This window comes from Aethalodelphis obliquidens, unplaced genomic scaffold (assembly GCF_003676395.1).
Source record: "Aethalodelphis obliquidens isolate GAN/ISIS:26980383/991018 unplaced genomic scaffold, ASM367639v1 scaffold9, whole genome shotgun sequence".
Lineage (NCBI taxonomy): Eukaryota > Metazoa > Chordata > Mammalia > Artiodactyla > Delphinidae > Aethalodelphis > Aethalodelphis obliquidens.
Window position 1 is genome coordinate 20810483 of NW_020837953.1, and position 27995 is coordinate 20838477.

At 56.1% G+C, this 27995-nt stretch overlaps 2 protein-coding genes across 2 annotated transcripts; both read left to right on the plus strand.

Annotated features, from left to right (window-relative positions):
* On the plus strand, positions 1-27758 carry LOC113621770 (bone morphogenetic protein 8B-like). The gene is made up of 7 exons (XM_027108989.1): positions 1-337; positions 15339-15528; positions 15962-16110; positions 23791-23985; positions 24772-24851; positions 25409-25519; positions 27585-27758. The coding sequence occupies exons 1-7, from the start codon at positions 1-3 to the stop codon at positions 27732-27734; spliced, it is 1212 nt and encodes a 403-aa protein (XP_026964790.1). The 3' UTR covers positions 27735-27758.
* LOC113621769 (succinyl-CoA:3-ketoacid coenzyme A transferase 2, mitochondrial-like) lies at positions 17755-19625 on the plus strand. Its single transcript, XM_027108988.1, is given in 3 exon segments — positions 17755-18046; positions 18049-19236; positions 19465-19625. Coding segments are annotated over 3 exon segments (1575 nt in total). The 3' UTR covers positions 19560-19625.
* Positions 27759-27995: the final 237 nt, after the last annotated feature.

A 27995-nucleotide genomic window follows, 5' to 3' on the forward strand; every position in this document is an offset into this window, starting at 1 on the left:
ATGGCCGCGCGCCCCGGGCCGCTCTGGCTGCTGGGCCTGGCGCTGTGCGCGCTGAGCGGCGGCGGCGCCTCTGGCCCGCGCCCCTCGCCCGGCTGTCCGCAACGGCGCCTGGGCCCGCGCGAGCGCCGCTACCTGCAGCGCGAGATCCTGGCGGTGCTCGGGCTGCCCGGGCGGCCCCGGCCCCGCGCGCCGCCCGCCGCCGCCCGGCTGCCCGCGTCCGCGCCGCTCTTCATGCTGGACCTGTATCGCGCCATGGCCAGCGACGACGACGAGGACGGCGGGACCCCCGAGCGGCGCCTGGGCCGCGCCGACCTGGTCATGAGCTTCGTCAACATGGGTGAGAGCGGGCCCGGGGTGGGTGGCGGCGACCCCGCGAGAAGGCGCGTGGGGGACGGCGGGCCGAGGGGCCCCTCGGGGGCTGAGCGCGGGCTGCAGGGGCGTGTGCGCCACCTCGGGCAGGGCGAGCGCCCTGCTGGGAGCGGGGAATCCCCTTGTCGTGGACAAGGAAAGGCGGGAGGGAAAACCGCCCGAGTCAGGGCAGCGAAGTCTCAGGGGGTTGGGGGTCGGTGAGCTGCCGATCCGTCAGGGACAGATGAGGGATATGAGTCCCAGAGGCGTACATTCACCCGCAGCCAAACACATCTGATGGTAAGATTCATGTAGTGTCGAGTGGATGCGGGCAGTGCCAGGAAGACAGTCTGGTCCTGGGAAGGGAGGCAGATGAGTAAACAGAGGCTGTGATGCTGTCACGTTGATAAGGGCGGTACTGAAGAGAGGGACAAAGTTCAGCGTGGAAAACCCTGGTCACATCATCAAAGCACCAGAGTAGAGATGAGGACCCAGATGTTCTGAGTCCACAGCAGCCTCTTCCCTGGGCCACCTGGGGGTGGGGTGCTGCTGCGGGGTGGGACGGTGGAGAAGGAGTAGACTCTGAGCTCAGCGGGGCAGGGACTGTGGTCTTGTCACCCTGGGCTCACACCCGGGACTTGGCTTGTCATGGAATGAGTGTCCAGGCCATTGAATGACCTGATGGGCAGCTTGGACCCTCTTTGTTCTCCCACGTAAAGCCCAGCTTTTCCTCTCTGCAGAAATTATACTCCAAATCGTGAAGCCATTTACCCTTAAAGTTCTCAAAGATAAGTTTTCCATTACTAAACTCTCTTTAATCTACATTCATGAACATATGTCCCCCACCTGCTTTGCCTCCTGTCTGTGGCCAGTGAGGGGCAGGAGTCTGAGCTGAGGCAGACACTAGGCTGGACCTGGGGACCCAAGGACTACAGCTCAGCCCCAGGCGGGGAGAGCTGTGGGACCCAGAGCAGGGAGAGGATCCTTGCCATGGTCACCAGCCTCCCTTCACCTACAGCACCGCTCTTAACCCTCCCAACAACCCTGTTAGCGACATGATATTCATCCCCATCTCCCAGATGAGGACAGTGAGGTTCAGAGAGGCAGTGTCTTGCTCAGGACAATGTGGTCTCTATGTGGCCAAGCCAGGACAGGCCCAGGTTGTTTGGCCCTCCATCCAGTGCTCAAGGAGGTGACGTTTCTGTGTCAGGAGGGCAGGCTTTCAAGGTGGAGAGAGCTTTCAGAGGGATTTCGGCAGAGGAACCCAGGGGTCAGAGTGACAGTAAGTTTTGTGGGTCTTCAGCCATTTGCCTCAAGGAGGCCCGTCCCCCCCAAACCAGAGCTTGTGATGGGCTCAGGTGGGGGAGCGAGCAGCAGGAGGCAGCCGTTAACCTCTGCGGAGAGCCCAGTGCCAGGCACAGGACTTGGGCTGGCGGGTTCTAGATGCCACCTTCCTGGTTAGAGGGCAGGGGTGGGGACTTGGGACAGAGGCGACCACATGTGGAACTGAGGCTGGAGCTCCGTGCTGGGGGCAAGCTGACCCCGGGCTCAGGACCAAGAAGAGCTGTGGATGCAGTCACCCTGAGAATGCCTCCAGGGGAGCCGTCCATCTGAGTGAGTCACCGCCTAGCCCATGTCCCTCTTCCCCCAGCATCCCCTGGGGCAAGGGGTGCACAGCCCTGGTGGGAGCTGCTGCTGTGAGTCGAGCAGCACCCTGAGCTCAGGAGGAGCTGGTTGCCCTCCAGCTTCTGCTCTGTGATCTTAGGGAAGTCCCTTGCCCTCTCTGAGCCTCAGATCTCTGCTTGTAAAATGGGGCTCCTCAGAGTTGTTGTGTGATAGGTTGATAGAGGGGGAGGGGCAGAAAGTCAGCCCCCTTTTTAGGGTGAACCTGGCCCTGGTCAGTGCTGATACCAGACCCTCCCAGCTGCCGCTCAGCCTTGGTGTGGATGTGATGGAAATGTCCCCACATGTCTTATAGACATGTGAAACCCAGAAACAGATTTTTGAAGTCAGCCAAAGGTGTTTCTATCTGTTTTTGAATAAAAACTAGCATTTGAAGTTCCATAGTCCTATAAATACTCATTTCACCCATGCAGCAACTTGGGAAGCTGTTTTACCAGCCTCATTTCATGGGCTCAGAGAGGTTAAATAACCAACCCAGGGTCACACAGCACATCCATGGCATCATCCAGGCTGTGGATTCCAAATCCCAGTTTCTTCCCACACCACCTCTGTGTGTTTCATGAAGATCTAAAGCCTCTGACACTGTGGATTAACAAGCAGATCTTTGTTCAGTGGAAGCCTGGCCTGTGGGCAGTCCAGCCAGCTGTCTGAGGGCCTTCTTTATTCTCGTGTACTAATCGCACTAGTAAAACTCCTTCAGTTCGAGTAGTTTTAACTGGTAATTACCTAGGCTGATGTGGGGGATTAGAACCTACCAGGATTGTTTCCTCCTTTGGAGGCCCCGGCTCCAGGCCCCTGAAGGTCAGCGGCCCCTGAACCACCGTGGAGTCTAACAGCAGTCGCTGTGGCATCAGCGCCCACGCCGAGGCTCCCACACCTGTTGGCTCCAGCTCCACCTCTGCATTGGCCTCATCAACTTCTGAGAAGCCAGCCGGGCCTGGTGCTTGCCAGGCCCCTGACCGTCAGTGGCACCTGTAGGACCCAGAGGCCTGGGCCTGCCGTCCAGGGGTCAGGCCTCTGCTTTTGAGCAGATGCTTTAGGAGCCGTGTCGTGACTGACAGGGCCTGTGTTGGGGGCCAGGGCTGCGGTCAGAGCTGGGCCCTGCCTGGCCTGCCTGTCGATCTCTGCCTGTGGACTCTTGGCTCCCCTTGGCCAGGACACAGTGACGGGGCCAGTGCCCTCGAGGAGCAGACGGAGCCTGTCCCTGGTGCTGCTTGAGCTCAGGGGAGGAGGCCCTGATCTGGGAGGCAGCGCCCAGGTTCTTGTCCCTCCTGGGCCTGCCGTGGACTCCTGCACGTCCCGAGCCACATCCCTTCCCTTCTCTGGGCCTCTGCTTTCCTGTCCAGTCCACAGCGATGGTGTCAGAAAAAAGAGGTGCCTCCCAGCTCCGGCCCTGTGGCTCCTCGGAGGCAGCTTCTCACACCACCACCCATCCCGCCGCCCAGCTCGGTGTGACTGGCTGGACCCCCGAGGGCCTCAGCCGGCCCAGCCAGCCCTGAGGGAGGAATGAGGCAGCAGAGACCACCTCTGCATGTTCTTGCTGAGCCCTTCTCCGCCTCCTCTCCTTGGAGCACCAGGTGCCCATGCTCTAGAGTGAGAAACTGAGGCACAAAGAGCACTGCAGGCAGAAGTGTAGCCAGAACTGGATGGGCCGTCTTCACTTTGGTCCTGACCCTTCCCTGGACTGGACTGATTCACTCCCGTGATCCTGGGTGGCTGAGAACAGGGGTGGGGATGAGCTGAGGCTGTTGGATTCGGGAGACGCAGGGCTCAGTGCGAGCGAGGGACCTGGCCCGGGTCCTGCTCAGCCCCCTGACCTTCCCCTCCGTGAGCCCCAGGGTCACTTTCTTTGGTTCTTTAGTAGGCAATTCTTGCATATTTTCCTGAATTCACTCCACAAATTGTCATGTAGTACCTGCTCTGTGCCAGGCTCCCTTCTAGTTCCTGGAATATAACAGGGAATGAAACTAAGTCTCCCCTTGTGGAGCTGACCTTCCAGTGAGAGAGAGAGACAGATAACTGTACATCAGCCACAAGGTGATTTTCACGTGGTCTTGACAGTGACGCCTCTCTCTGGAAACCGGGAGCGGATGGACAGTGGGAGGGCAGGCAGGACTGGGCTGGGGGTTCTGGGCTGGGGGTTCTGGCCTGGGACTCAACAGAATTTGCATCTTGACTCCACCCACTACTCTCAGTGTGATCTGGATTTTCAGTCCACCTCTAGGAACCTCAGTCTTCTCCTCTGTAAAATGGAGATACTCATGGTACCCACCCTAGGGGCTGTTCAGGGATTGTGTGAGATGACACCCAGTGATGACCACATGCCCAGAACCTCCATGTCTGTCCTTTCATTTCATCTCACATTTACTGTCACATCTTTCTTTAAAAAGAGGAAAGTGAGGGGGCTTCCCTGGTGGCACAGTGATTGAGAGTCCGCCTGCCAATGCAGGAGACGCGGGTTCATGGCCCGGTCCGGGAAGATCCCACATGCCGCAGAGCTGCTGGGCCCGTGAGCCATGGCCGCTGGGCCTGCGCGTCCGGAGCCTGTGCTCTGCAACGGGAGAGGCCACAGCAGTGAGAGGCCTGCATGCCGCAAAAAAAATAAATAAATAAAAAGAGGACAGTGAGGTTCAGGGTAGTTTGGTGGTTTTCCCAAGGTACACAGCAGGTTGTCTCCCTGCCTGCACACCCTTTGCTCTTGTCCTACACAGAAGCTGCTTTCCCCCCTGGCCCAGGGCCCATCATTAGGTGCAGTACGTGCTGCTGAATTGGACTGTATTAAATGTGAGCATGTGTTGTAAACTAGGAACGTGATTATCTTTGTTTTGGGATTTATAGAACTGATGCATATTCATTGTAGAAAATTCATACCATATAGATTCATTATAGAATTTCATGATAGAAAATTCAGACCATATGTCTAGAAACATATAATATGGAAGCTCCTAGTAATCCTCTGTCTACCTCAGGGAGAACCAATGTTTAGTCCTTTAGCTTAGCCCTTCCCCAGCAACCAGCCCTGATATTTTATCAATTTGTGTTATTCTTTTTTACAAAGTGGAATCTAAATGCCCACTGTTTTGCCATTTTGTCTTTCACTTAACAATAAATCCTTTATCCGTCTTGAAAGTGACTATTAAGTGACCACATTATTTTTCTTTTTATCTGTCTACCTTTTATTCATTTATTTTTATTTCAACTTTATTGAAGTATAATTGACATATAAAATTGTAAGTTATTTAAAGTGTACATCAGGATGATTTACTATACATATACATGTAACATTCCCCCCATCTAGTTAATTAACACATTCATCACTTCACATATGTATTCTTTTTTGTGTGTGAGAACATTTAATTTCTACTCTTTTAGCAAATTTCAAAATTATATAATAATGTTATCAACTATAGTCGCCACGTTTGACATTAGCTCCTCAGACCTTATTCAACTTACGGCCGAAAGTTTGTACCCTGTTACCAACCTCTCCCTATTTCCCCCACCCCCAGCTCCTGGCAACCACTTTTCTACTCTTCTGACTTTTTAACTTTTTAAAATCCACATATAAGTGATATCATGAAGTATTTGTCTTTCTCTGGCTTACTTCACTTAGCGTAATACCTTCAAGTTTCATCCACGTTGTCGTAAATGGAAGGATTTCCTTCTTTCTCATAGTTGAATAGCATTCCCTTGTGTGTGTGTGTGTGTGTGTGTGTGTGTTCTTTATCTATTCATCTGTAGATGGACACTGAGGTTATTTCCACGTCTCAGCTGTTGTGAATAATGCTGCAATGAATATGGGAGTGCAGATATCTTTTTTTAAATTAACATATAATTGACATATAATATTATATCAGTTTCAGGTGTGCAACATAATGATTCAATACTTGTACATATTGCAAAGTGACCACTACCATACCTACACTTTTTTCTCTTTGATATCCTGTTTTTATTTCCTTTGGATATATATCCAGAAGTGGGATTGCCGGATCATATGGTGGTTCTATTTTTAATTTTTTGAGGAACCTCCATATTATTTTCCATAGTGGCTGCACCAATTTACATTTCCACTAACAGTGCACAAGAGTTCCCGTTTTCCCACATTCTCACAAATACTTGTTATCACTTGTCTTTTTTTTTTTTTTTTTTGCGGTACGCGGGCCTCTCACTGTTGTGGCCTCTCCCGTTGCGGAGCACAGGCTCCGGACGCGCAGGCCCAGCGGCCATGGCTCACGGGCCCAGCCACTCCGCGGCATGTGGGATCTTCCCGGACCGGGGCACGAACCCGCGTCCCCCGCATCGGCAGGCGGACTCTCAACCACTGCGCCACCAGGGAAGCCCCGCTTGTCTTTTTGATAATAGCCATTCTAACAAGTGTGAGGTGATAGCTCATTGTGGTTTTGGTTTGCATTTCCCTGATGATTAGTGATGTTGAGCACCTTTTCACGTACCTGTTGGACATTTGTATGTCTTCTTCGGAAAAATGTCTATTCAGTTCCTCTGCTCATTTAAAAAATTGGATTGTTTGTTTTTTTGCTATTGAGTTGTGTGTGTTCTTTATATATTAACCCCTTATCAGAAATGTGGTTTGCAAATATTTTCTCCCATTCAGTAGGTTGCCTTTTCATTTTGTTGATGGTTTCCAAAGGTATTTCTCTGTCCAAGAGTTGAAGGTGGGTCTCTTTTCTCCAAAACTCTGTTTGGCCACCAGAATGGTGTGCCCTGTGAATCCCTGATGCCTGGCTACTCCTCCCTGCCCCCATCTTCTCAGTCTTTTCTCACCCTTCTGAGATAAATGACTACTATTGCCCCTAGGTGACAGGGGAGAAGTCTAGTCTCAAAGAGTATAAGTGACTGGCCCAAGGTCCTGGGTGCCCAGATCCAAAGGAGCAGATATGAAAACTGGGTCACAGCAGTGAGGAAGGTTGGCCTTGGAGGTGGGAGAGCACAGTGGGGGAAGACCAGGTTTTAATTCAGGTTCTGCTACTTGAGATTTGTGAGATTTTGAACAAGTTACTTGAAGTCTCAGCATCTCAGTTTCCTCATCTTTAAAATCAGGATAATAATACCTGTACCATAGTGCAATGGTTATACAGGTTAAGGCATTGAAAAACTTAGCAAGTGCCTGGCACCGCTCAGTAAACAGTAGCCAGAATTATGCGGAAGAGCCTGCTGTGTTTGTCTACCCTCCCGCCCCCATCATTTACTTGGGGACCTGGAGCCGAGTGGTAAGAACACGGTTCCAGGATCAGATCCCCATTCTGCCACTTGTTTTTAGTGGATGCTGCGGTGCTCCCCAGATATTCTCTTTGGAACTGCGTCACTTGTTGCACCAGCTGCTTGGAGGGTGGGCTGCTGACGGCTGGGTCCTTCTCTCGACATCAGTCCACCAGCTTCTTGCTCAAGGTTGGGCACCCTCCTTGAGGGCACCCCACATCCTGGCTTATTGGGGTATAAATGCCCAGCCCCCTTGCCTCAAGGAGGGACAACTGTGAAGGGCCATCAGCCCAGAGCTCCCCGTGCAGATGGGCTGGGCTGGCCCTTTTGTGATCGCGTCAGCTGTTCAACTGTGCCCACTCCTGCTTGTTCCCTGCAAGAACACTCTCCACTAAACCTACCCACTCAGCCTGTTGCCCAGGAAGTCTGACCTAAGATATATTTATATGACTTTTGTGTAAGTTATTTACTGCTGTGTGCCTCAGGTTCCTCATCTGTAAAATGGGAGCGATAATAGTTCCTGCCTCCTAGGATGGCTATGAGCATTAAATGACTTACTCTATGTAAAGGGCTGAAACAGTGCCTGGTAAATGCTCAGTAAATGTTAGCCTGCTTTGATTGTTTGTTTGTTTTTAGCCCAAGTCCAGCTGGTCAGTGACAAGACCAGAAGTAAAACCCAGTTATTTCCTTTAACTGCTGGCTCTGCCCCCTGAGCCGCAGCCGTTCCTTCAGAACAGTCTAGGGCTCTGAATACAGGAAGGGTTCTGGGGAAGCCAAAGGCTGCAAGACCCAGGTATGGAGAAGGTTGGATCCTTCAGTCTGAGGTCATTGCTTCACAAACACTCCTGGGAACCTACTGTGTGCTGTTGCCCTCCCTGGTTATCTTGGTGCCCACTCCAAAGCACGAGCCCCAGCCCAAGATCCGCTCATTACAGTGGGAAAGATAGGCCCACAGACAACTCAATGTAAATGATTGCAAAGTGGGAGAAATGGCCATTCCCCCACTCAGATACGAGCATGAAGGTTCAGTGCTGCAGAAGACAGACCAGGTCCCGCTCTCATTTGTGGGGGATGAACAAGGCCAGAAGAGGGGGAGGAATGAATGGCCTCCTGGCTGGGGGACAGAGAAGGCTTTGAAGGAGGTGGCATTGTGCTGGACCTTGAAAGAAGGGTAGAACTTAGTCAGAAGCGGGTGAAAGGAGAAGGTGTCCAGGCAGAGGGGAGGCATGGAGGTGAAAAAGCTCTCAGCCTGTTCTTGGAACTCCAGTTCCTCAAGTGAAAATCCACTCATGGCTTCTCCTGATTGGGCTCCTTCTGCGTGTTCCTTCTTGCCAGCCTGGCACTCGGCGTTTGACATTCTAGTCCAGCAGGACCCTGCGGTGTTCCCTTGACATGTCCCCAATCTGATGAGGCTGTGGATGGGGAGAAAGAATGTAGACTTTGGAGACAGACACACCTAGACTCTCATCCCACCTTGGGGGCTTCTGGGTGTGGTCTTGTGCAAATAAGTTAACTTCCTTGGTCTTCGGTGTTCTCAGCTATAAAATGGGGTGAAGAATGCCTCTTTCACAGGGTTGCTGTGGTTGCCAGCCTCCAGTATGGTTCTCAATGATCCCTGCCTCCTGGTTTTCACACCCTTATGTCCTCCCACACTGGGCCAGCGCTGGTCTATGTGACCAATAGGATGTGACAATAGGGATGCTGTGTCACTTCCAAGATTAGGTTATAAAAACACTGCAGCTTCCGTCTTGGGTTCTACCTGCCACCCCCAAGATGACTCATTCTGAGGAAAGGTCATGTCGTAAGAGGTCCACATGAGGAGTCATCTACCCTCAGCCACAAGTGTGAGCTTAGAAGTGGGTCTGTTCATCCCAGTCAAGTCTCCAGAGACCACAGCCCCACCTGACAGCTTGACTGTCACCTCATGAGACACCCTGAGACAGAGCCACCCAGCTAAGCACCTGGATTCCTGACCCTCAGAAACCATGTGAAATAATAAGTGTTGGTTGTTTTCAGCTGCTATATTTGGGGTAATTTGTTACCCAGCAATAGATAACTAACACAGTTAGGTAAACATTAACAAAAATGGCCTGTGTGACGTGCCCAGGGTGGTGCCTGGCATACAGTTCAGTGCTCAAAAAATGGGAGCTGACACATTATTTCCCACCTCCATGCTTTGCCTCGGATACTTTACTCCATTTCTGCTTGTCAGAATTCTTCCACCACTCTCAACTATGTTTCCTAGAAAAGTGTTCTCTGACCACTCCTCCCCAAGGCACCTCCACGAGCGCCCTCCACCTCGATCATCTGTATTTCTCTTAGGAATGGAGTTGCTTTCTGCCTGTCTGATTCGGGGGCGCATCTAGTCCGTTTTTCTCCTACCCACCCCCCGGCCCTACTAAGAAACTATGAACAACCTCAGAACGGCGACCAAATCTGACTCTGGACCTGGACGGGTGGCACATAAGCAGGGCCAGCCTCCCATCTTTTTTTTTTATTATTGCTTTTTTTTTTATAATTTGGCCATGCCACACGGCATGTGGGATCTTAGTTCCCTGACCAGGGATGGAACCGACGCCCTCTGCATTGGAAGCACAGAGTCTTAACCACTGGGCCGCCAGGGAGGTCCCTCCAGCCTCCCCATCTTTGCAGATCACCCTGTCCCTCCCCTGGGACCCGAGTCCCTGCAGGACCCTGCCTGGAGAACGGTGGCCTCAGCAGGCCACCTCTCAGGCGCCTGTTGATGGAAGAATCTTGTGGAGAGGTGATTCCCCCATACCAGTATCGCCACCCAGAAAGTCCAGGGCCACTCATTTTATATGGGCTCCAAGTCTGCAAGTCCACGTGAAGGGCCCCTAACTTGACACGTGACCCCAGCAAGTCTCTGCCCCTCTGGGCCTCAGTTTCCCATCTATGCAGGGTTGCCACGAAGGCCTTTCCAGCTCCCACAAAAGAATGTGTCCCCCACCCTCCCTGCCCACTGATGGGGCTCCTCCAGGGCTGAGGCACAGGGCGGGAGGACACCCGCCACTCCTCACGGGCACCCATTCCCCACGGGAGAGAGGGGATGTGTCACCGTGACCACGTCTTTCTGGAAAGCCCCACAGTTCAGGTCTTTCCTGGGTTTGAACTGGAGGAACCGCATCCTTCTTGCTCACATCTCCTTGGATCTATGTTTGGCCTTGGCGGGCTTGATGTGGTGCAGTGGGCAGGTTGTTCCCTTTTAATTTGGGCTCTGAAGCCAGCCGAGGCCTGGACCAGTAATTATAAGCACAGAGCCATTTATGGAAACAGCTCTTGAAAAAGTCAGTAATGAGAACTGACTAAAAATACCCCCAGAAGTGAAGCGGGGGGCCTGCTCTGGGCAGCGCTGAGATTCCTGGGCGGGAGGAAGCCCTGAAGGGGCAGAACCGGGGGGTGATGGATTCTGCAGCTCACTCGGGACCCGCACGGGCCGCGGAGACCCGAGTGTTTCCTTAGGTCTGAGGGGCCCCTCGGCCTTGTTACCGGCAGGACCAGCCCGACGGGCCCAGCCCATCCGCCTTCGGGGCCCCGAGGGAGCCTGTCCTCCACCTCGGGGGCCGGGCCGTGAATGGAGGCGAGTCCCACAGTAAAGTGAGAACATGGGTGGCTTGGGTTGGAAACCCTCGGTGACGTGGAAGCCACTCCCAGACCAGCAGGACGCCCCAGCCCAGGGGCTGCGCTGCTGGACGCTGAGCCGCTGTCCTGGGGACCAGGAGCCCTTGGGATGAGGGGCCAGGCGTCCCCTCTCTGGGCCCCCGGGACACGAAGGGCTGGATGAGCAGACTGCTGAGGCCTCCCGTTTCCACCCCACGTTGTTCAGTCTGTGTCCTCAAAGTGGTCACCGTCCAGAGGGCAGATGAACCAGGGACGGGGACCCCCGGGACGGGGACAGGGAGAGCCCGGCAGGCTGATGTGTGTGGGCTCAGAGGCAGGCAAGGGGGCTTTCACAGCTGGACCAAGAAGAAAGTAGCCTTTATCCTTGGCGGGATGGGGCAACCCCGGAGAGAGCGGCTTCGGGGAGGGACTCCAGGGGGAGGGTGTTTGCACCAGAAGGCCCAGGAGGCCGTGAGGATGGGCAGGGCCAGCCTGTGTGGATGAGGGGCGGAGGCTGGACAGCAGAGCCCAGCGTAAGACCCTCCCATGGGCCCTGAGGGGCTGGGGAAGGGTTTGAGGGCAGGAAGGACTGTCAGGTCAGAAGATGCCATTCTCTTAATAGCCACACTGGACTGGAGGAAGGGGGTGTCTTTTGAAGTCTTACTTTCTGGTCAGGAACAAGACAGATTTAGGTTGTCCGGGTGACTCTGCATTTTGTTGAGGCACAAAAATAGCCAAAGCCGATGAGGGTGTTGGGCGGGTGGCATCTGGAGCCTGAGCTGTGGGTGCAGGGCCTCAGACATGGTGGTGGAGGCCGCCTCCTCCTGTGGGCCCTCCCCTCAACCGCGGGGTCTGGAGCTGGTGTATCAGGGGCTGGAGGCGAAGGCCGAGGGTCCAGTGAGCACTCCCTGGTGAATCGTGACTGTTTATTGTTCTGGGGGCTGCATTAAGGCGATCCAGAAAGTAAATTAATTTGCTGCTGCTTCTCCAGACAGAAAAGCTGGTTCAGTGATTGAACACTTTGGGCAGCTTTTTATAATTTTGTGGAAACTAAACATGGCAAGGTGCCTATGGAGCCAGACATACCTTTGTCTGCTCCCTGTGCCCAATGAAGTGCATTGTGCCTGTCGTCTCATATCTTTGCCAGTGTGTCTTTGGGAATCTTTGGTCAACGGATAAATTCATAGGTAATTTTGCCAGGGTATTGCAAAAGGATGTTGCCAAATTCCTCTCCACGGTATCCCTACCAGCACCATGTGAGAATACGCACATCTGCGCTTACCTATTTCCTTCTCGCAGGCCATACTGAGCACCCAAGGACAAGCCCCCCTACCCCTTCCAGTCCTCTTGAAACCATAATGCTCTGTATTTTACTTACAATAGAAATGGCATCCCCTATTTTATTTGTCTTGTTTGTTTCTCTTCTGTCTCCCCCGTTAGACTGTAAACACTGTGAATGCGCTGTCTTGTTCTGTCTGTTCACTGCTGTGCTCCCAGTCAGAACAGACTCTTACATACCATAAGAACCTGATAAATTCGTTTATAAATTGAACTTGATAAATTAATGAATAAATAAATGAATGATGAGTACGCTCATTTAGAAAACAATCACTCAAAATCTCCCCTTCCCCTCCACCCCATGGCCTTGCAGTTGCTGACATGGCCTTCGAGGGTATCTCATCTTGGCTCAAAGTTGGGAGATTGCAAGTCAGGCTCATCCCAAACTCCTGTTGAACAGCCATCCCTCCCAGTCCATTGCCTGACTATTTACAAAGTCCTTTCATGGACTTGTGAGGAAAGCTGGGTGTCTCCTCATTCCCAGTTCACACAGGAGAAGACCAGGCCCAGAGGGGATTTCCATACCTGGTTAGTGCAGGGACAGGCCTGCAGTGAGGCCCTGACCACTGGCCAGAACCCTCCAGGATGCCCTAAGCTGCCTCTCTGGCTAAAACAGGCTCGGTCTGCACAGTTAACAAGGGGGAAATAGAGGTGCCAGAAAATGCTTTCCCAGAACACCAGCTTTTGGGAAGTCTCTCTCCTAACTCAAAGCCACAGGCACTGAAAAACCTGCAACTCCACAGGGGGCCTCGCCCTCCCCTCCCCACTGACTGTCAGATAAAGGAGTCACTCTCTTTACCCAGTTCCACACTCAGGATATTTCACCAATTTCTGATGAAAATCATTTTCCTAAAACTGTCCCGCCTCTAGTGCTTGCCTGGACCTGCTGGGGTGGGCAGTTTCCTGTGCTGGATCTGTTGCGGGGGTGAGGGGGTGGTGGGCTTCGATTTCACAAACCCGCCGGATGGAAGTTTGGAACTGGGGTCAACCCAGGTGAACAGGGCTCTCTTGACCCAGCACACGCGGGCCCCCAGCTCAGCAAGGGAGGGAGGCTACAGAGTCTGGTGCCCGCGGGAGCTGGCAGGTTTGTGGTTGTTCCCTCAGTCCTGGATACAACATGAATGAGTCAGTGTCAGGCCTGCAGACAGAGGTTCCCAGTGACCCACCAAGGGTCACCCACTGTGCCTTGGGGGCAGATATATAAGAATGCTTTGAGAGGGGTCAGGTTCAGGGCATGGCTGAGTGACCCCTCCTTATTCTCAGGGCCACACCCTGTGACAGCCAACAGCCTGGACCTATTTCATGCAGTAGATCAGGGATGCTTACACAGTCACGTAACCGAGGTGGTCTCTGCAGTTACCGAATCCACGGAAATTGTCCCCAAAGCTCTGTGTGGGAGTGTGTAGGGACGAGGGGACTCGTGTGGTGATATTCATGGCGAGCATCACTCGGCAAAGGTCCAGAACACTGCCCTCCGTGCCCTGCCTGTATGAGAGGACCCGGATTCTCCTATGACACGCTGCCCCTGGAACAGCCTGGCTCGTGGCTGGGCATTTACTGCGGGTCCAGCACCCTGTCAGACAATGGAGGTTCTATTTCCTCTCCTCCCTGGTCAGGGGATGAAACGCCCATCTCCTGCCCAAACATGTGTCCACTGGCCCCGCCCAGCACAGCTGTTTGCCCATCCATCACAGGACCAGGTCTCCACCGCAAGGACAGGAAGTGCTCCCACATCCGCCTCTGCCACCAGCCTGGTGACTTGTGGTCGCTGAGTCCAGTAGCCAGAGAGAGAATTTTTAAAAAGACTCACAGATATGTAATTAAAATCTCAGTGTTGGTTTTGGGGGAAGGCTCTGGGAGGCTCCCGCCCCTGCTTTGCGGAAACACAGATTTTTAGTGTTTGAAAGTGACAGGAGGCTAAAGTGAGACGCTCTAAATATACTGTCCTGGGCATTTCCGGGCAGCTGGGGAAATATGGGGTTTATTCTGCTCCTGCGGTCTCTTGCCCAGACTGTTAGAGCAGCCCTGCCGCTGGCCTGCCTCGGGTCCCCTCCAGCCTGGGCTTTACCCTCGCCTCCACACATAGCTTCCACTCTACCCTTAAACCACACTCCCTTGCTGCCCAGAGCCCTGACGCCCCATTGGCCAGAGCACAGCCCACGCTCTGAGGCCAGAATTCCAGCTCTCCGCAGTCAGGCCACAGCCAGACTTATGCCCTGAGCCGCACATTGCGGGATGGTGGGCGGCCCCAGCACCTCACACCTGTGCAGGACCTCTGCCTAGAATGTCTTCTCCCCCACCTTATCCACCTACCAAGAGTCAGTCCCATCCTTCAAGGCCAGTTCAGGTGTCACCTCCTCCGGGAAGCCTGCTCAGATCATGCCATGGGACCCTCCAGCTTCCCCAGCACTTGACCCAGCATCTCCAGGAGCTGTCATCCTACCTCGCCTCTTCCTGGTTCTTTCCGTGTCTCCCTCCGGCCCCGCTTCCTGCTTCCCCTTGATCCAAAGAGGGTCCTGCCGTCCTTCCACCCTTTGCTGGGCTTTATGGCTGTTGTTTTCCCTGCCGGTGCTGTCGTTCCGCGGCTCTAGGCCTTTGCTCAGGCTGGACCCTGCCTCTGCAGCGTCCTTCTCCCTTGACATCGTGGCACATTCACTCTCACCCCTCAAGGCCCAGCTCCAAAGCCCTCTCTCCCCTCAACTCCCATCCACATACCGGCTGACTCCGGGAGCCCCGTCCTGCCCAGGTGCACTCGGCTATGTCCCTGCTGCCACCGTGGCCCTTTTCTGCCTTGGGTCTGATGTCCATCTCCCCAGAGGAGGGACCTGCCCTGTGCCCATCTGTGGGTCCCAGAGCCAGCAGGGTGCTGAGCGGGGCAGGCTGGGTTTGGGGCTTGCGGACCAGACCTGGACACTGCCCTTGTGGCACCGCCGTGTGCCAGGTGCCGTGCCAGGCGCCTCACGACACAGCTCCCCGAGCCCTCTCGGCACCCAGGAGGCAGAGCTGGGACAAGCCTGTTCTCGAGCAGGGAGCGGTCCCACCCAGACTGCCGGGGCCCCCAGATCCCACCCGGCCCTGCCCACCCCGGAGCCCGAGCTGGAACCACAAGTGACCGCCAGTCCCACTTTGTCTTGCAGTGGAGCGGGACTGCACCCTGGGCCACCAGGAGCCCCAGTGGAAGGAGTTCCGCTTTGACCTGACCCAGATCCCGGCGGGGGAGGCCGTCACGGCCGCGGAGTTCCGGATTTACAAGCTGCCCAGTACCCACCTGCTCAATTGGACCCTCCACGTCAGCATGTTCGAGGTGGTCCTGGAGCAGTCCAACAGGTGCCTGCCCTGCGCCCCGCGGGCCCACTCAAGCCTCTGTCGGAGGGTCCAGCCCAACCCTGGGTGCCGGGGGGAACATTTCCCAGAGGACAGAAGGGGAGCTTCCTGGGCAGCCCACCCTCAAAGGACAAAGATGGTTGGCCCGAGGCCTCGTGTCACCGTGGGGAGAGGCCCAGCATCAGTCCTGGATTCAAGTCCCCATCCTACTGTCCTAGCTGTGGGACATGGGCAGGTCACTGAGCACCTGAGCCTCAGTTTCCGCATCTGTACCTGGGCACAGTAACACCTTTGTACGGTAGACGCAGTGAGAAAAGGCATGTAAGGCCCCAGAGCCAGGCAGGGTAGATGCCCCACTAATGGTCCCCCAGGAGGGCACTGGAAACACAAAGGCAGCTGTGCCGGCCCTCGGTTAATTGTTCTTTCGTGTCCACAGGGAGTCTGACTTGTTCTTTTTGGATCTTCAGACGCTCCGATCTGGGGACGAGGGCTGGCTGGTGTTGGACGTGACAGCAGCCAGTGACCGCTGGCTCTTGAACCGTAACAAGGACCTGGGACTCCGCCTCTATGTGGAAACAGATGATGGTAAGACTCGGGTCAGCAGCGAACCTTCCCCTGGGGGCTCCTCCGAGGAAGCTGCTGGCGGCAGGCGCAGCTGGAGCCCCTCATGTGGCCCTGGAGGCCTGGAGAGGTATCCACCCCTCAGCGGGGGCTCAGTGGGTAGAGAGTGAGGTTCCCGCAGTGCAGGACAGCAGGAGACCCCCTACCAGCCGAGAGTCCCTCCTCTCCTTCTGCAGGACCAACAGTTGTGTTGCTCAGAGTGAGTCCACGTTTTCCCTCCCCAAGAAATGGGAGATTCTTTCTACTCTACGGAGCTGCCTTCTGTACCAGGAGTTTCCGTCCTGGGCTGGGCAAGGAGAAGCGCTCACACCCTCAGGCTCTTAGGCAGAGGCCTGGGTGTGAATCTCGGCTCTGCAGCCTTCTAACTCGGTGACCTTGGCAGGTTACTTACCTTCCGAAGCCTCAGTTTCCTCATCTGTAGAATGAGGATTCACACCTTCATTCATTTAGCAGGTGTTTGGGGGAGAGCCTTCTGGTGGGCCCAGGGTTGGTGTGTCTGTGGTACAGCGGGGGCCACAGGGGGCTGGGCAACGGCTGTGAGGAGGCTGAGAGAAGTGGGCAAAACAGTAACTCTGAAATAAATGTCATCTTATTTAATAGCAGTGGAGGGGGACAGGATCTGATTCAGCGTTCTATAAAACAACCCTCTGAGACACTCCCCCTCAAGGGGGTGTAGCATCTCTCCCCCTCCTTCAGTGTGGGCTGCGCTTACAGACTCGCTTCCCAAAGTATGCCGTGGGCTGGGGCAGTACCTTTGCAGGGGCAACCTGAGCTGCACCCCTCAGCCGGGTGCTCAGGCTCCCATGAACACGTCATGTAGCTCCCAGACACCCTTGATCTGACGGAGTGGGAACAGCACTTCACCTCCATGGTCTTCGTCCCCAAAACCCAGAACCCCAGTCTCACCATGAGAAAAACATCAGACAACCTGAAACTGAAGGACATTCTACAGAACACCTGCCTGACCAGTACTTCTCAAAACTGTCAAGGTCATCAAAAAACACGGGAGGTCTGAGAAATTGTAACAGCCCAGAGGTGCCTAAGGAGTTGTGATGACTATATGCCAATGTGAGACCCTGGGTGGGGTCCTGGAAAAAAGACACTGGAAAACTAATGAAATCTGAGTAGATCGTGATGTTTAGTAAATAATAAGATACCAGTATTGGTTGATTAGTTGTGACAAATGTGGTTCCAGGACAGTACGTGCTAGGGACACAGGTGTGGGAACCGCTGACGTGCAGGTGGATCTGGGGGCGGGGGGACGGGAGTAGCGCGCTGGGGAGGAAGGGTGACGATGGAGAGGAAGGAGACGGCGCCCAGGCTTCCCCGGAGGGACGTCGCCTCGGGGCCTGCGTGCGCCAGTCCCCGGATCCCTCCAGTCCCGCCTGACGGTCCGGACCGGTCCCGCCTCCCGCCTTCGCGGCCCGGGAAGCTCGGCGCCTCGGGCCCTCCGAGCGCGGAGACGGAGCGGGGCGGCGGGGGAGCCAGCCGGGCGGCCGCATCACCGCCGGGGGCCCCCTGCCCTGTGACGCGCGGGCGGGGCGCGCACAGCCGCCGCCTGTCCCCGCTGGGCCCGGGGCCGGAGCCCCAGCCGGAGCGGAGCGGACGATGGCAGCCCTGCGGCTCCTGGAGTCTGCGCTCGGGCGCCGGGTCCCCGCCGGCCGCTCGGTGCCCGCGCTGGCGACGGGCAGTGTGTGCGGCTTCGCCCGCAGCGCCCGCGCGCGTGCCAAGCCCTACGCGGACCCCGTGGAGGCCGTGAGAGACATCCCGGACGGCGCGAGGATCATGGTCCGGGGCTTCGGCCTCTGCGCGATCCCGGAGAACCTGATAGGGGCGCTGCTCAAGACGCGCGTGAAGGACTTGACCGTGGTCAGCAGCAATGTGGGGGAGGAGAACTTCGGCTCGGCCTTTTCCAGGGGACCAAGCAGATCACCCACATCGTCTGCTCGTACTTGGTGGAGAACTCGCTCTGCGAGCACCGGTACCTGGCGGGCGAGCTGGAGCTGGAGATCACACCCCAGGGCACCCTGGCCGAGCGCATCCGCGCGGGGGGCGCCGGCGTGCCCGCCTTCCACACCCCCACGGCCTGCGGGACCCTGGCCCAGGAGGGAGGCGCGCCCAGCAAGTACTTAGAGGACGGCCACATCGCCATCCTGAGTCAGCCCAGAGAGGTGAGGGAGTTCCACGGACAGCACTACCTTCTGGAGCACGACGTCACGGCCGATTTTGCTTTGGTGAAAGGGTGGAAGGCTGACCGGGCAGGAAACGTCATCTTCAGGGCCAGCGCCAGGAACTTCAACGTGCCCATGTGCAAAGCTGCGAGAACCTCAGTGGTGGAGATTGAAGAAATTGTGGACCTGGGGCCGTTTGCCCCAGAGGACATCCATGTTCCTAACATTTACTTAGAGGACATCCATGTTCCTAACATTTACTTAGATCAAGGAATACAGGCGGGAAAATATGAGAAAAGAAATGAGCGTTTCACGATGCGGAAAGAGGATGATGAAATATGCAAGTCTGCAGATAGTATAAGGACACGGATCCTCAAGCAGGCAGCTCTTGACTTTGAGGACGGCCTGTGTGCCAGTTTGGGCATAGGAATCCCTCTTCTGGCCACCAGCTACATCAGCCCCACTATAACTGTTCATCTTCACAGTGAAAATGGAATCTTGGGCTTGTGTCCGTTCCCACTGAAAGAGGAGGTGGACGCAGATCTCAACAACGCGGGCAAGCACACAGTCACCCTTCTTCCTGGGGGCTGTTTTTTCTCCAGCGATGACTCATTTGCCATGATTCGAGGGGGACACATCGACCTAACCTTGCTGGGAGCCATGCAGGTTTCCAAATATGGTGACCTGGCTAACTGGATGATACCCGGCAAGAAGGTGAAAGGAATGGGGGGTGCGATGGATCTGGTGTCCAGTACCGAGACCAGAGTGATGGTCACCATGGAGCACTCCACCAAGGCCAGTGAACCCAAAATTTTGGAGAAATGTACCATGCCGCTGAATGGAAAGCGGTGTGTGGACTGAATCATCACCGAGAAGGCGGTGTCTGACATGCACAGGAAGGGAGGACTGGGCTTCCCTGGTGGCGCAGTGGTTGAGAATGCACCTGCCAATGCAGGGGACACAGGTTTGAGCCCTGGTCCGGGAAGCTCCCACTTGCAACAGAGCAACTAAGCCCGTGCGCCACAACTACTGAGCCCGCGCGCCACAACGAAGAGTAGTCCCCACTCGCCGCAACTAGAGAAATGCCCGCCCCAACGTAGCCAAAAATTAATTAATTTAAAAAAAAAGAGAGGACTGACCCTGATAGAGCTCTGGGACGGCCTGATGGTGGAGGACATCAAAAAGAGCACGGGGAGCACCTTTGCCATCTCCCCGAATCTCAGACCCATGCAGCACGTCTAAACCTAGCCGGAAAGTGAACCTTGGTCCCAGAGCATGTACTTCTCCCTTTAACCTCCTGGATTGCATCCTGAGAAAGCCTCAGTCACATTTCTGCATTTCACCAGCATCTGGCCGGCTTTCTCCTGCCATCCCAGACTGGCTGCCACTGGATAGGCTTTGTTCTCTCGAGAGGGACATGCCTTTAATTAAAAACAAAAGGAAAACAGAGGCACTGACCTTATATGTCCTGTGAGTTCTGAGAAAGCTCTGCTCCAATCACCCTCCTCCCTGTCTGTGGTATTTACATTAAATTCTGTGCAGCTTGAGATGATCCCATGGGAAAGGTTTCACTGAAGTTCCTGCTCTTGTGAATGAATCATGAAACGTAGGGAAAAGTGATGGGGGAGGAACAACTCCACCCAGAGTCTGCGGAAGGCACCGTTTTAGTGTACTGGAACTATGAAAACATACACACATAAATGTGAATTCGTAACCAGGAGAAACGCTGTCTAAATGAAAGATTTTTTTCCTTTGACCCTATTGACTTTCCTTCTGGGGACTTTCATTTTGTCACTAAGTTTTGTTTCCTTGTAGCCTCACCTCCTCTGCCTCTCACATTTCTCCTCCTCGTAGCTAAATAGATGTCTCTAGAAGGGAAGCAAGACCGTCTAGGCGGCCAGTAAACTGGTAATAGGGGCAACTGAAGGGGGAGAGACTGGTGCCGACATTCCACCAGGAAGTCTCCTCTGTGAATAAACGGCTCACCTGTGTGTGGCCAAAGGCTGCGGCTTAGGATGGGAGGAGTTCTACAAACCCGGGCGGTGGACTTAGGTGGGTTTTCTCTTCTTAAATCATAGTGTTCCTCTGTCGTCCAGATCAGACACTTAGACCCTTCTTTAAATGGGTTTTCTCTTCTTAAATCATAGCGATCCTGTGTTGTCCAGATCAGACAGTTATTCCCTTCTTCTCTGTTACGGAGCCTAAACCAGCCTCTTGTTCATACTCCCTTGAAACCCATGAGGGGCAGTGATGTACTTCATCCTGAATCCACAGTCTCACAAACTAGACAGAAAAAAATGAGTTTCCGTTTGCGTGTGTGTGTGCGTGCGTGCGTGTGTGGGGTTCAAACCCAGGCCTGCCATGGAGGCTGCGCTTTCTCAGTGCGGCTCTAGGGCTGCACAAAATGGATGGGAGCCCGTGGGTAAGAACAGGAAGCTCCAGCTGGTCAAGGAAGGCCTTTCAGAGAGGCTCCCTGCGGCCTCACCCTGATGGGAGGCCCGGATCCTGGAGTGGAGAGACAGTGCCCCTGAGGGGACAGCCACAGAGTGTCAGGGGACCGTGACCAGGCGGGCAGTGGATGGACGTCACTGAGTGGACTGTGCAGCACCTTCTGGGGCTTCTGGGGAGGAGGACCTGATCTGCCCTGCGTGGTGGGAGACGTCTTCCAGCGTCAGCCTGGGACAGGCAGAGGTTTCCAGAAGCAGACGAGTTACAGGGTTGTTAAACAGTAGAAAGAAGGAAAAGCATTGAGTTCCTAGTTCTCATGCGGTGAGGAAATAAATAACCTGTGGGACAAAAGCACACCTGGTCACAGCTGGATCCCCTTCAAGGGTTTCAGCCAGGCGTCCTGATTGTCCTTCAACGTGGCACTAGGGTCACATCCATGACCGCAGGCTGAGGCGGGGCAGGGGCTGCAGGGAAGGGGCAGGTGGCACCCAGAGGAGAAAGAGGCCTTGGGGAGAGATGGGAGCAATCTTGGCCTGGCCCAGGGGAGGGGGCATGAATCCCCAGGGCTGTGATAGGGCAGGGGAGCTGCCAAGACATCCGGGCCCTGATGGGGTAGACTCAGAAATGGGGGGAGGCTGGAGGTGTCAGGGGCCTTCCTGGCCCAGAGGAGCAGCATCTTCATCTGGGTCTGCGTGCTGGGGGAGGCCACAGTGTGGCCCCCATCTCGAGGTGTGGCCACACATCCCACGTCTCTCACAAAGGGGACAGCATGCCTGCCAGCACCCTCACAGTTCAGGTCTAGAGGCAGGGACCCTGGGCCTCAGAGGTTCCTGAAGTTCCTGCCTCTGCTTTCTGGAAAGGGTCCCGCCAGAGCCAGGCAGCCTGGGGGCCACCACCTGGACATCCGGGACCTGCCCTGTGACCCGATCTCTCTGTGCCCAGAGGACCCCAGTACGATCCTTGACCAGACAGTCGCACAGAAAAGCCTACAGTGAGCACAGTCTCGGGAGCACCGAAGGTCTCCCTGGCCTCTCAGTGGACAGGGCTCTCCAGGGACTCACAGGACAGGGCGGCTGCACACACAGGCCTGGAGGGCTGCCGGCCAAGGCCACCGCATGTGTCCACCAGGTGTGGAGCTCCGCTCCAGTGCCGCGTGGACAACAGCCGCCCACCTGCCCCCGTCGCTCCACGGCCTCCTCCTGGTGCCCTCACGGGCCTTCCCTCTGTGGAAGGGCTGCTGTGTGTCTTGTGGCTCTGCATCCTCACGGGCCTGCTGTTCTTCCTCGTGACCCTAACCTGCCATGACCCAAACTCCCCGAACGGCTTCTCCCTGGGCCCCTTCCAGTGTCAGCTCCTGTCTCAGCAGGGTCATCCCTGAGTGGCACCTCTGATGGGCCCAGTGCATGTTTGTGGCAGGTGATGTCATAGGTCAAAGGTTAGTCTCTGGTCGATTAGTTGTTTAGTCAACTCTGGCCTATGGACTCAGGGCTAAAGCACAGCTGTGTAAGGGCCGGTGATGTCCTTGACCTGTAATGTGCAGTGGAGGATCATGAGACCCACTAATAGAACACACATGTTTATGTATGTGCACATGTGTACACTAGCTGTATAAATGCACATGTGTGTGTACACATACATATATGGGCTTGTGTGTCTATGCCTGTGCATCACTGCTGCAACACTGGGGTGAAATGTACCTGGAAGTGGGATGTTCGGCCCTGGGTTTTAAGAAACATTAACAGTGAGCTTGTAGTCATGCCCTGTTGTTTAGTGTGTGAAAATTCCACAGGGAAAGGACATGAAGAGGTTCTATCACGTTCTCATCTTTATGATGAAAGCCAGGAAATAAATGTCTAAAGATGAACTAATATCTAAATATTCAGATGTATCTACTCAAAGGAATTTTATACATTTGAAATGTTCATAGTTGAGACTTAACAACCAAGAAAATGTTTACGTGGAAAAATCGGGAAAAATACAGACTTCTTTCTTATGCTCACAATGTAAATTAACATATGAAAATATCCCAGAAAAATGAAAATGATGCGTTGTAGCAGGGGAGGGGTTTATGGGTGATATTTTTTCTAAGGTTCTTTACAGTTGTTGTTATAATCACTTTGACAATTAAAACACAAGAGGTCATTGGAACTGCAAAGAGGTACAGGAAGGTAGTTTCACTGGTGGAGGTGGCTTTTCCGGGGATGAGCAGTGTGTTTCTCCGGCCTCCTCAGGCTTTAGCAGCTGCGGGTAAAACCCCAGCTTTACCAGCATCACTGCTCGTAGGCTGAGGCCCCATCATGTCTCTGCCCACAGCCTTTTCTCTCTTTCTTCCTTTTCAAAGCACAAACCCGCTGGTTGAGAACTTAAATGGATAAGGAGGGCTCTGGAATTAGATGCACGTGTCTGAACGTGGACTTGGGGTAAATGTCTCTGCCCGCGGAGCCTGGGGTCTCGTTTGGGGGCACCGGTGAGTGGCCTGCTCTTGGGCGGTGCTCAGCAGAGCAAGCACTGAGTCCTGGCAGCCGCTCCCGCCAGCCGGGTGTTGTAAATCCTACACTGATCCCCAGAAAGGATGGGGTGGAAGGTAGAACTCGGGCCTCGGGGCCCCGAGATGGATGGGAACCCTGGTTCTGAGAGTCCCCGGTAGTGGTGCTCTGAGCCGTCACCGAGGGGCTCTGATGCTTCTCAGGGAAATGATGGGTCTGGCGTCACCATGAAGACTGGTTGAGATCATCACGTGAACTGACTGAAAGCTGTAAAGGGCTGTCACAACGGGCGGTGCCCTGGACCATCACTAATCCCGAGCCTGTGCTCCCGAGGACCCTCCCCCGCTCCTGCAGACCTGCCCGCTGGGGGCTGGGGCTGGACTTGGGACTCGGGTCTTCAGAGGAGGAAACCGAGGCCCAGTGGGTCCCCTGCAGCCTCAGGCTCCGTGCTCCTGGCCCGCCCACAGAGAGGTCCCTGCTGTGTCCCCGTGCAGGGCCCCACCCTCGAGTGACCGCCCTCTCTGCTCTTTCCGTCTCAGGGCGCAGCGTGGATCCTGGCCTGGCCGGTCTGCTGGGGCAACAGGCACCGCGCTCCCAACAGCCTTTCGTGGTCACCTTTTTCAGGGCGAGCCCCGGCCCCGTCCGAGCCCCTCGGGCGGTGAGGCCCCTGAGGAGGAGGCTGCCGAAAAGAACCAACGAGCTGCCGCCCCCAAACAAACTGCCGGGGATCTTCGGTGAGGTTGGGGACCAGGTGGTGGGGACAGAACCCTCCTGGCTTCAGTGGGGTCAGGCTCATGGTCAGTCACCCAGCCACCTTTCCTGACACCACTTTGCCCCTGCACCCTGGGGACCAGCCACTGCACGGTCTCCAGGGCTCTGAGCATCTGCCCTCACTGCCCCTGCTGCCCTGAAGTCCCTTCCTGCCCTCCCTGGCTCACCAGGCCCCCCCCACCCCCCCGTCAAAATCAGGTGCCCCTGGTGGCCCTCGGTGCTGCCCCGGGCGCCCTGCAGGATCCAAGCATTTCTGTGAAGGTGTCCCTACCAGGCCAAGCCCCTGGGGACCAGAGCCCCCTGGTGCCCTCCTTTCCTTCACGGGGAGCCACGCTTTGCTTGGCCTCAGTGGGAGCCACTTGTCCTCTGGAATGGGCGTGGCTGGAGAGGCGTATGAGGTCAGGGGTGTCTCCGGAGGAAAGGAGGAGCGGCTGCTGGGCGGCAGAGGGTCCCCGGGCTGCTGAGTGGACCATGGGGAGTCACAGGCTGAAAGTCAGGGGAGGCTCGGCTGAGCGTGGGGTGACTGTAACCACGGGGAATCATCTGGAGCCGTCGAAGGTTCTTGACCAGGGTCACGGCGCCAGCAGAGCTGCAGAGATGGGCTTTATGAGACCAAATGGGTTAGTTTCCCATCGTTCATTTACTCAACAAATGAGCCCATCAGGGCGTCCCCCGCCCCGGGAGCTCCCCGTGGTGGGTGCACAGAGCGGGAACCCCAGCAAAGACCTTGCCCCTTCTGTCCCCCGCAGACGACGTCCACGGCTCCCACCGCCGACAGGTGTGCCGTCGGCATGAGCTCTATGTCAGCTTCCAGGACCTTGGCTGGCTGGTAATTCCTGACTCTCCTTCTTTCCTAAATGACAGTCCCCACCTTGAAGATGGCAAGTGTATGTCCAAGAGGAGGTAGAAACATGGGGGATTTGCATTTTCTTGTTTTATTTTCCTCTGTGTTTTTCCAAGTCCTCTAAAGGGAGAATGTGTTGCTTTTGTAGTGAAAAGTGATTTTTTGTGAAAACCATGAAAAAGGAGACTGTCTGAATCCTTAGCCATAAAATGTCAGAGCTGCAGCAGGAAAACTGAGGCCAGGGTGGGCAGTGCCTCTGGCCTTTGCTGTGACTGGGGGTGGGCTGGGGAGGACGAAGCTGAGCGCTGATGGCGCATGAAGGGGACGGAGATCGTGCCCAGCCCTGTCTGCTGAGGGTCTTCTGGTGGATGTCAGACCTCTGGGGGAAACTGCCCTGGGAGGGGCCCGAGGGTGGGCTGGTGGGCCCTGAGGCTGAGGGAGGGTAAGGGGCAGCCCTGGGTTGTGCTGTGACAGATGCTGGACTGGGGGGCTTGGGAGGGGCACATGGATGGGACTCACCTTCTCCCATTACCTGCCCCCAGGACTGGGTCATCGCCCCCCAAGGCTACTCAGCCTATTACTGTGAAGGGGAGTGCTCCTTCCCACTGGACTCCTGCATGAACGCCACCAACCACGCCATCCTGCAGTCCCTGGTCAGTACCGCGTCCCTCTGCCTGGACGCCCAGGGGAGGGGTTTGCGGAGGAGAGGGGGCGCGTGCAGCCAGCAGGTGATGGCAGCACTGCTGTGTCAGGGAGCTTTCTCTACATGGAAACCTTTCTGCATGCACGTGCAGTGAAATCCCACAGCCGTGCAGAAACTGGTCCCCGTGTGGGCCACCCCCAACCCGTGCACCCGAACACACATGCACATGGGGGACTTGCACGTCCATGCGGTGGGTACCAGACTTACAAAGGCCCGCCTGCTGGTGGTCAGAGGCACAGCCCGTGCATGATAGGCGGACATCCCACACGGCTACTTGTGCGCTCGGAACACACACGTGCACCATGTTCACTGGCACGTTCGGCCTCCTGTGTGTCACACACTCCCTCAGGGTCGGGGTGGGTGACACACGTGTGTGTTCTGCCCCCTCTTCCTGTGCAGGAGTCACCAGGTACCCCGTGCCCCACTGGTTTCCCCTCCTGTTCCTTTCCTGTTGGCTCTTTTTTCTGGGTCCCTCTGGGCTCTTTGTGTCTCTACAGGCTTTTGATGCCCCGGTGTCTGGGGAAACTAAATGCTGAAAAAGTTTCTAATAGGAACACTGTCGCTGCTGCTTATCGCTAAGTGTTTTTTATTTTTTGCGGTACACGGGCCTCTCATTGCTGCGGCCTCTCCCGTAGCGGGGCACAGGCTCCAGACACGCAGGCCCAGCGGCCACAGCTCACGGGCCCAGCCACTCCGCGCAGCATGTGGGATCTTCCCGGACTGGGGCACGAACCCATGTCCCCTGCATCGGCAGGCGGACTCTCAACCACTGCGCCACCAGAGAAGCCCTCGCTAAGTGTTTTAAATGTTTTTTAGTGCTGAGGCTTCTTTCTAGAACATTGACCTGGACACTGCAGTTACAGGTTGTTCAAGGTGATGCCCTAGAGCAAATGAGTTAAGGCAGCATGGACCCCAGGATAATGCCTCCTTTCCCAATGGTCACATGGGATTTGCTGGACCCCTGGGGAGCTGCCTTCCTTGAAGAAGGTCAGGGGTGATGGAGCCTGTCCTGGCAGCAGGCTGCTCAGAGCTGGGGCTTCTGGGGTAAGGCTGGGCTCTCGGGACCGGGGGCCAGGCTGCCGGACAGGGCCCCCCATGAGACGGCTTCGCCCAGGTCCTGCTCAGCGGCCTCCTTGAGGCCTGGGAGGTCCCGGTGGATGGAAGCAGGTTCCCTTTTCTCTCCAGCCCCTGACAGGCTGGGGGGCTGCCTTCCGGGCCCTTCCATGTGGGGCCCCGATGAAGAGTCCAGGGTGAACGGCAGCTCATCCTGCCGAGTCTCCAGATAAATATTTTTGTAGAGGCTGCAAGAGCTCACTCAGTCGGGCTGTCTTTAGGGGTAGAGCTGTTTGGAGGAGGGTAGCGGGATCCCCGTGCCAGGTCCCCGTCGTGCCGCGGCCTTGGCCTCAGCCATGGAACTGGGCAGGTGACTCGGTCCCTGTGCCCTCAGTGGTCATCTGCCCAGAACAATCTCTGCCTAGAAATCGTTAGGAGGGGTGGAGGTGCTTTGAGAAACAACAGTGTCGGACACCCCAAGGGTGAGCCTAGAAGTCTGGCCGCCAGCAGGTGTAACACGGACCTTCACCGGCTCCCAGTCTGGAAGGGGAGCCGGACCAGGAACAGCTCATGTGGACAAGACACCATCAGGGACGTTGCAGAAGCGCAGGGAGGAGAGAGGAGCAGAGGGGACCCCGGGGGCGGCGCTGCAGGGGCGCAGGCAGGACCTGGGACACGTGCCGGGGGCCAGCAGGGTCAGGGTCGTCCTGTCTGATGGGAGGGGCTGTGACAGAAGCCACAGGTGCCCTGGCTGGGTCTGAGGGCAGCGGCGGGGCGGGGGGAGGGGTGGGGGTGGCCAAGGGGGCGGGGCCGGGGCAGAGTTCGCGCCAGCACCTGCCGGGCTGCGGGGCGAGATGGCGCCGGGGAGGGGCGAGCGGCTGCAGCCCGGGCGGCAGGAGCTGGGGGCTGGGACGGGGTCCCCGCGGTTCTCACGCCTCTGCCTGCCGCCCCCTCCCCGCCAGGTGCACCTGATGAAGCCTGACGCGGTGCCCAAGGCGTGCTGCGCGCCCACCAAGCTGAGCGCCACCTCCGTGCTCTACTACGACAGCAGCAACAACGTCATCCTGCGCAAGCACCGCAACATGGTGGTCCGCGCCTGCGGCTGCCACTGAGGCCCCGCCCCGCCTGCTGCGCCGCCCCTACCGGGTCAGGTCAGCCCTCCACAGGGGGCACCTCCTAACGCCTTCACAGCTCGGGCAGGGCGGCAGCGAGGGCGCCCCTCCGCTGTCAACATCCTGCCAGGGGCTGCTCCTCCCCAGGCCCCTCTGCCCCGCCCCCGCCCGGCGCCTGAGGCGGTGGTGGAACTCCGGCCTGGTGGTCAGCGTCCGCAGCAGGGTTCTACCCCGCCCCCTCCTCAGAGGCACGGGCTGACC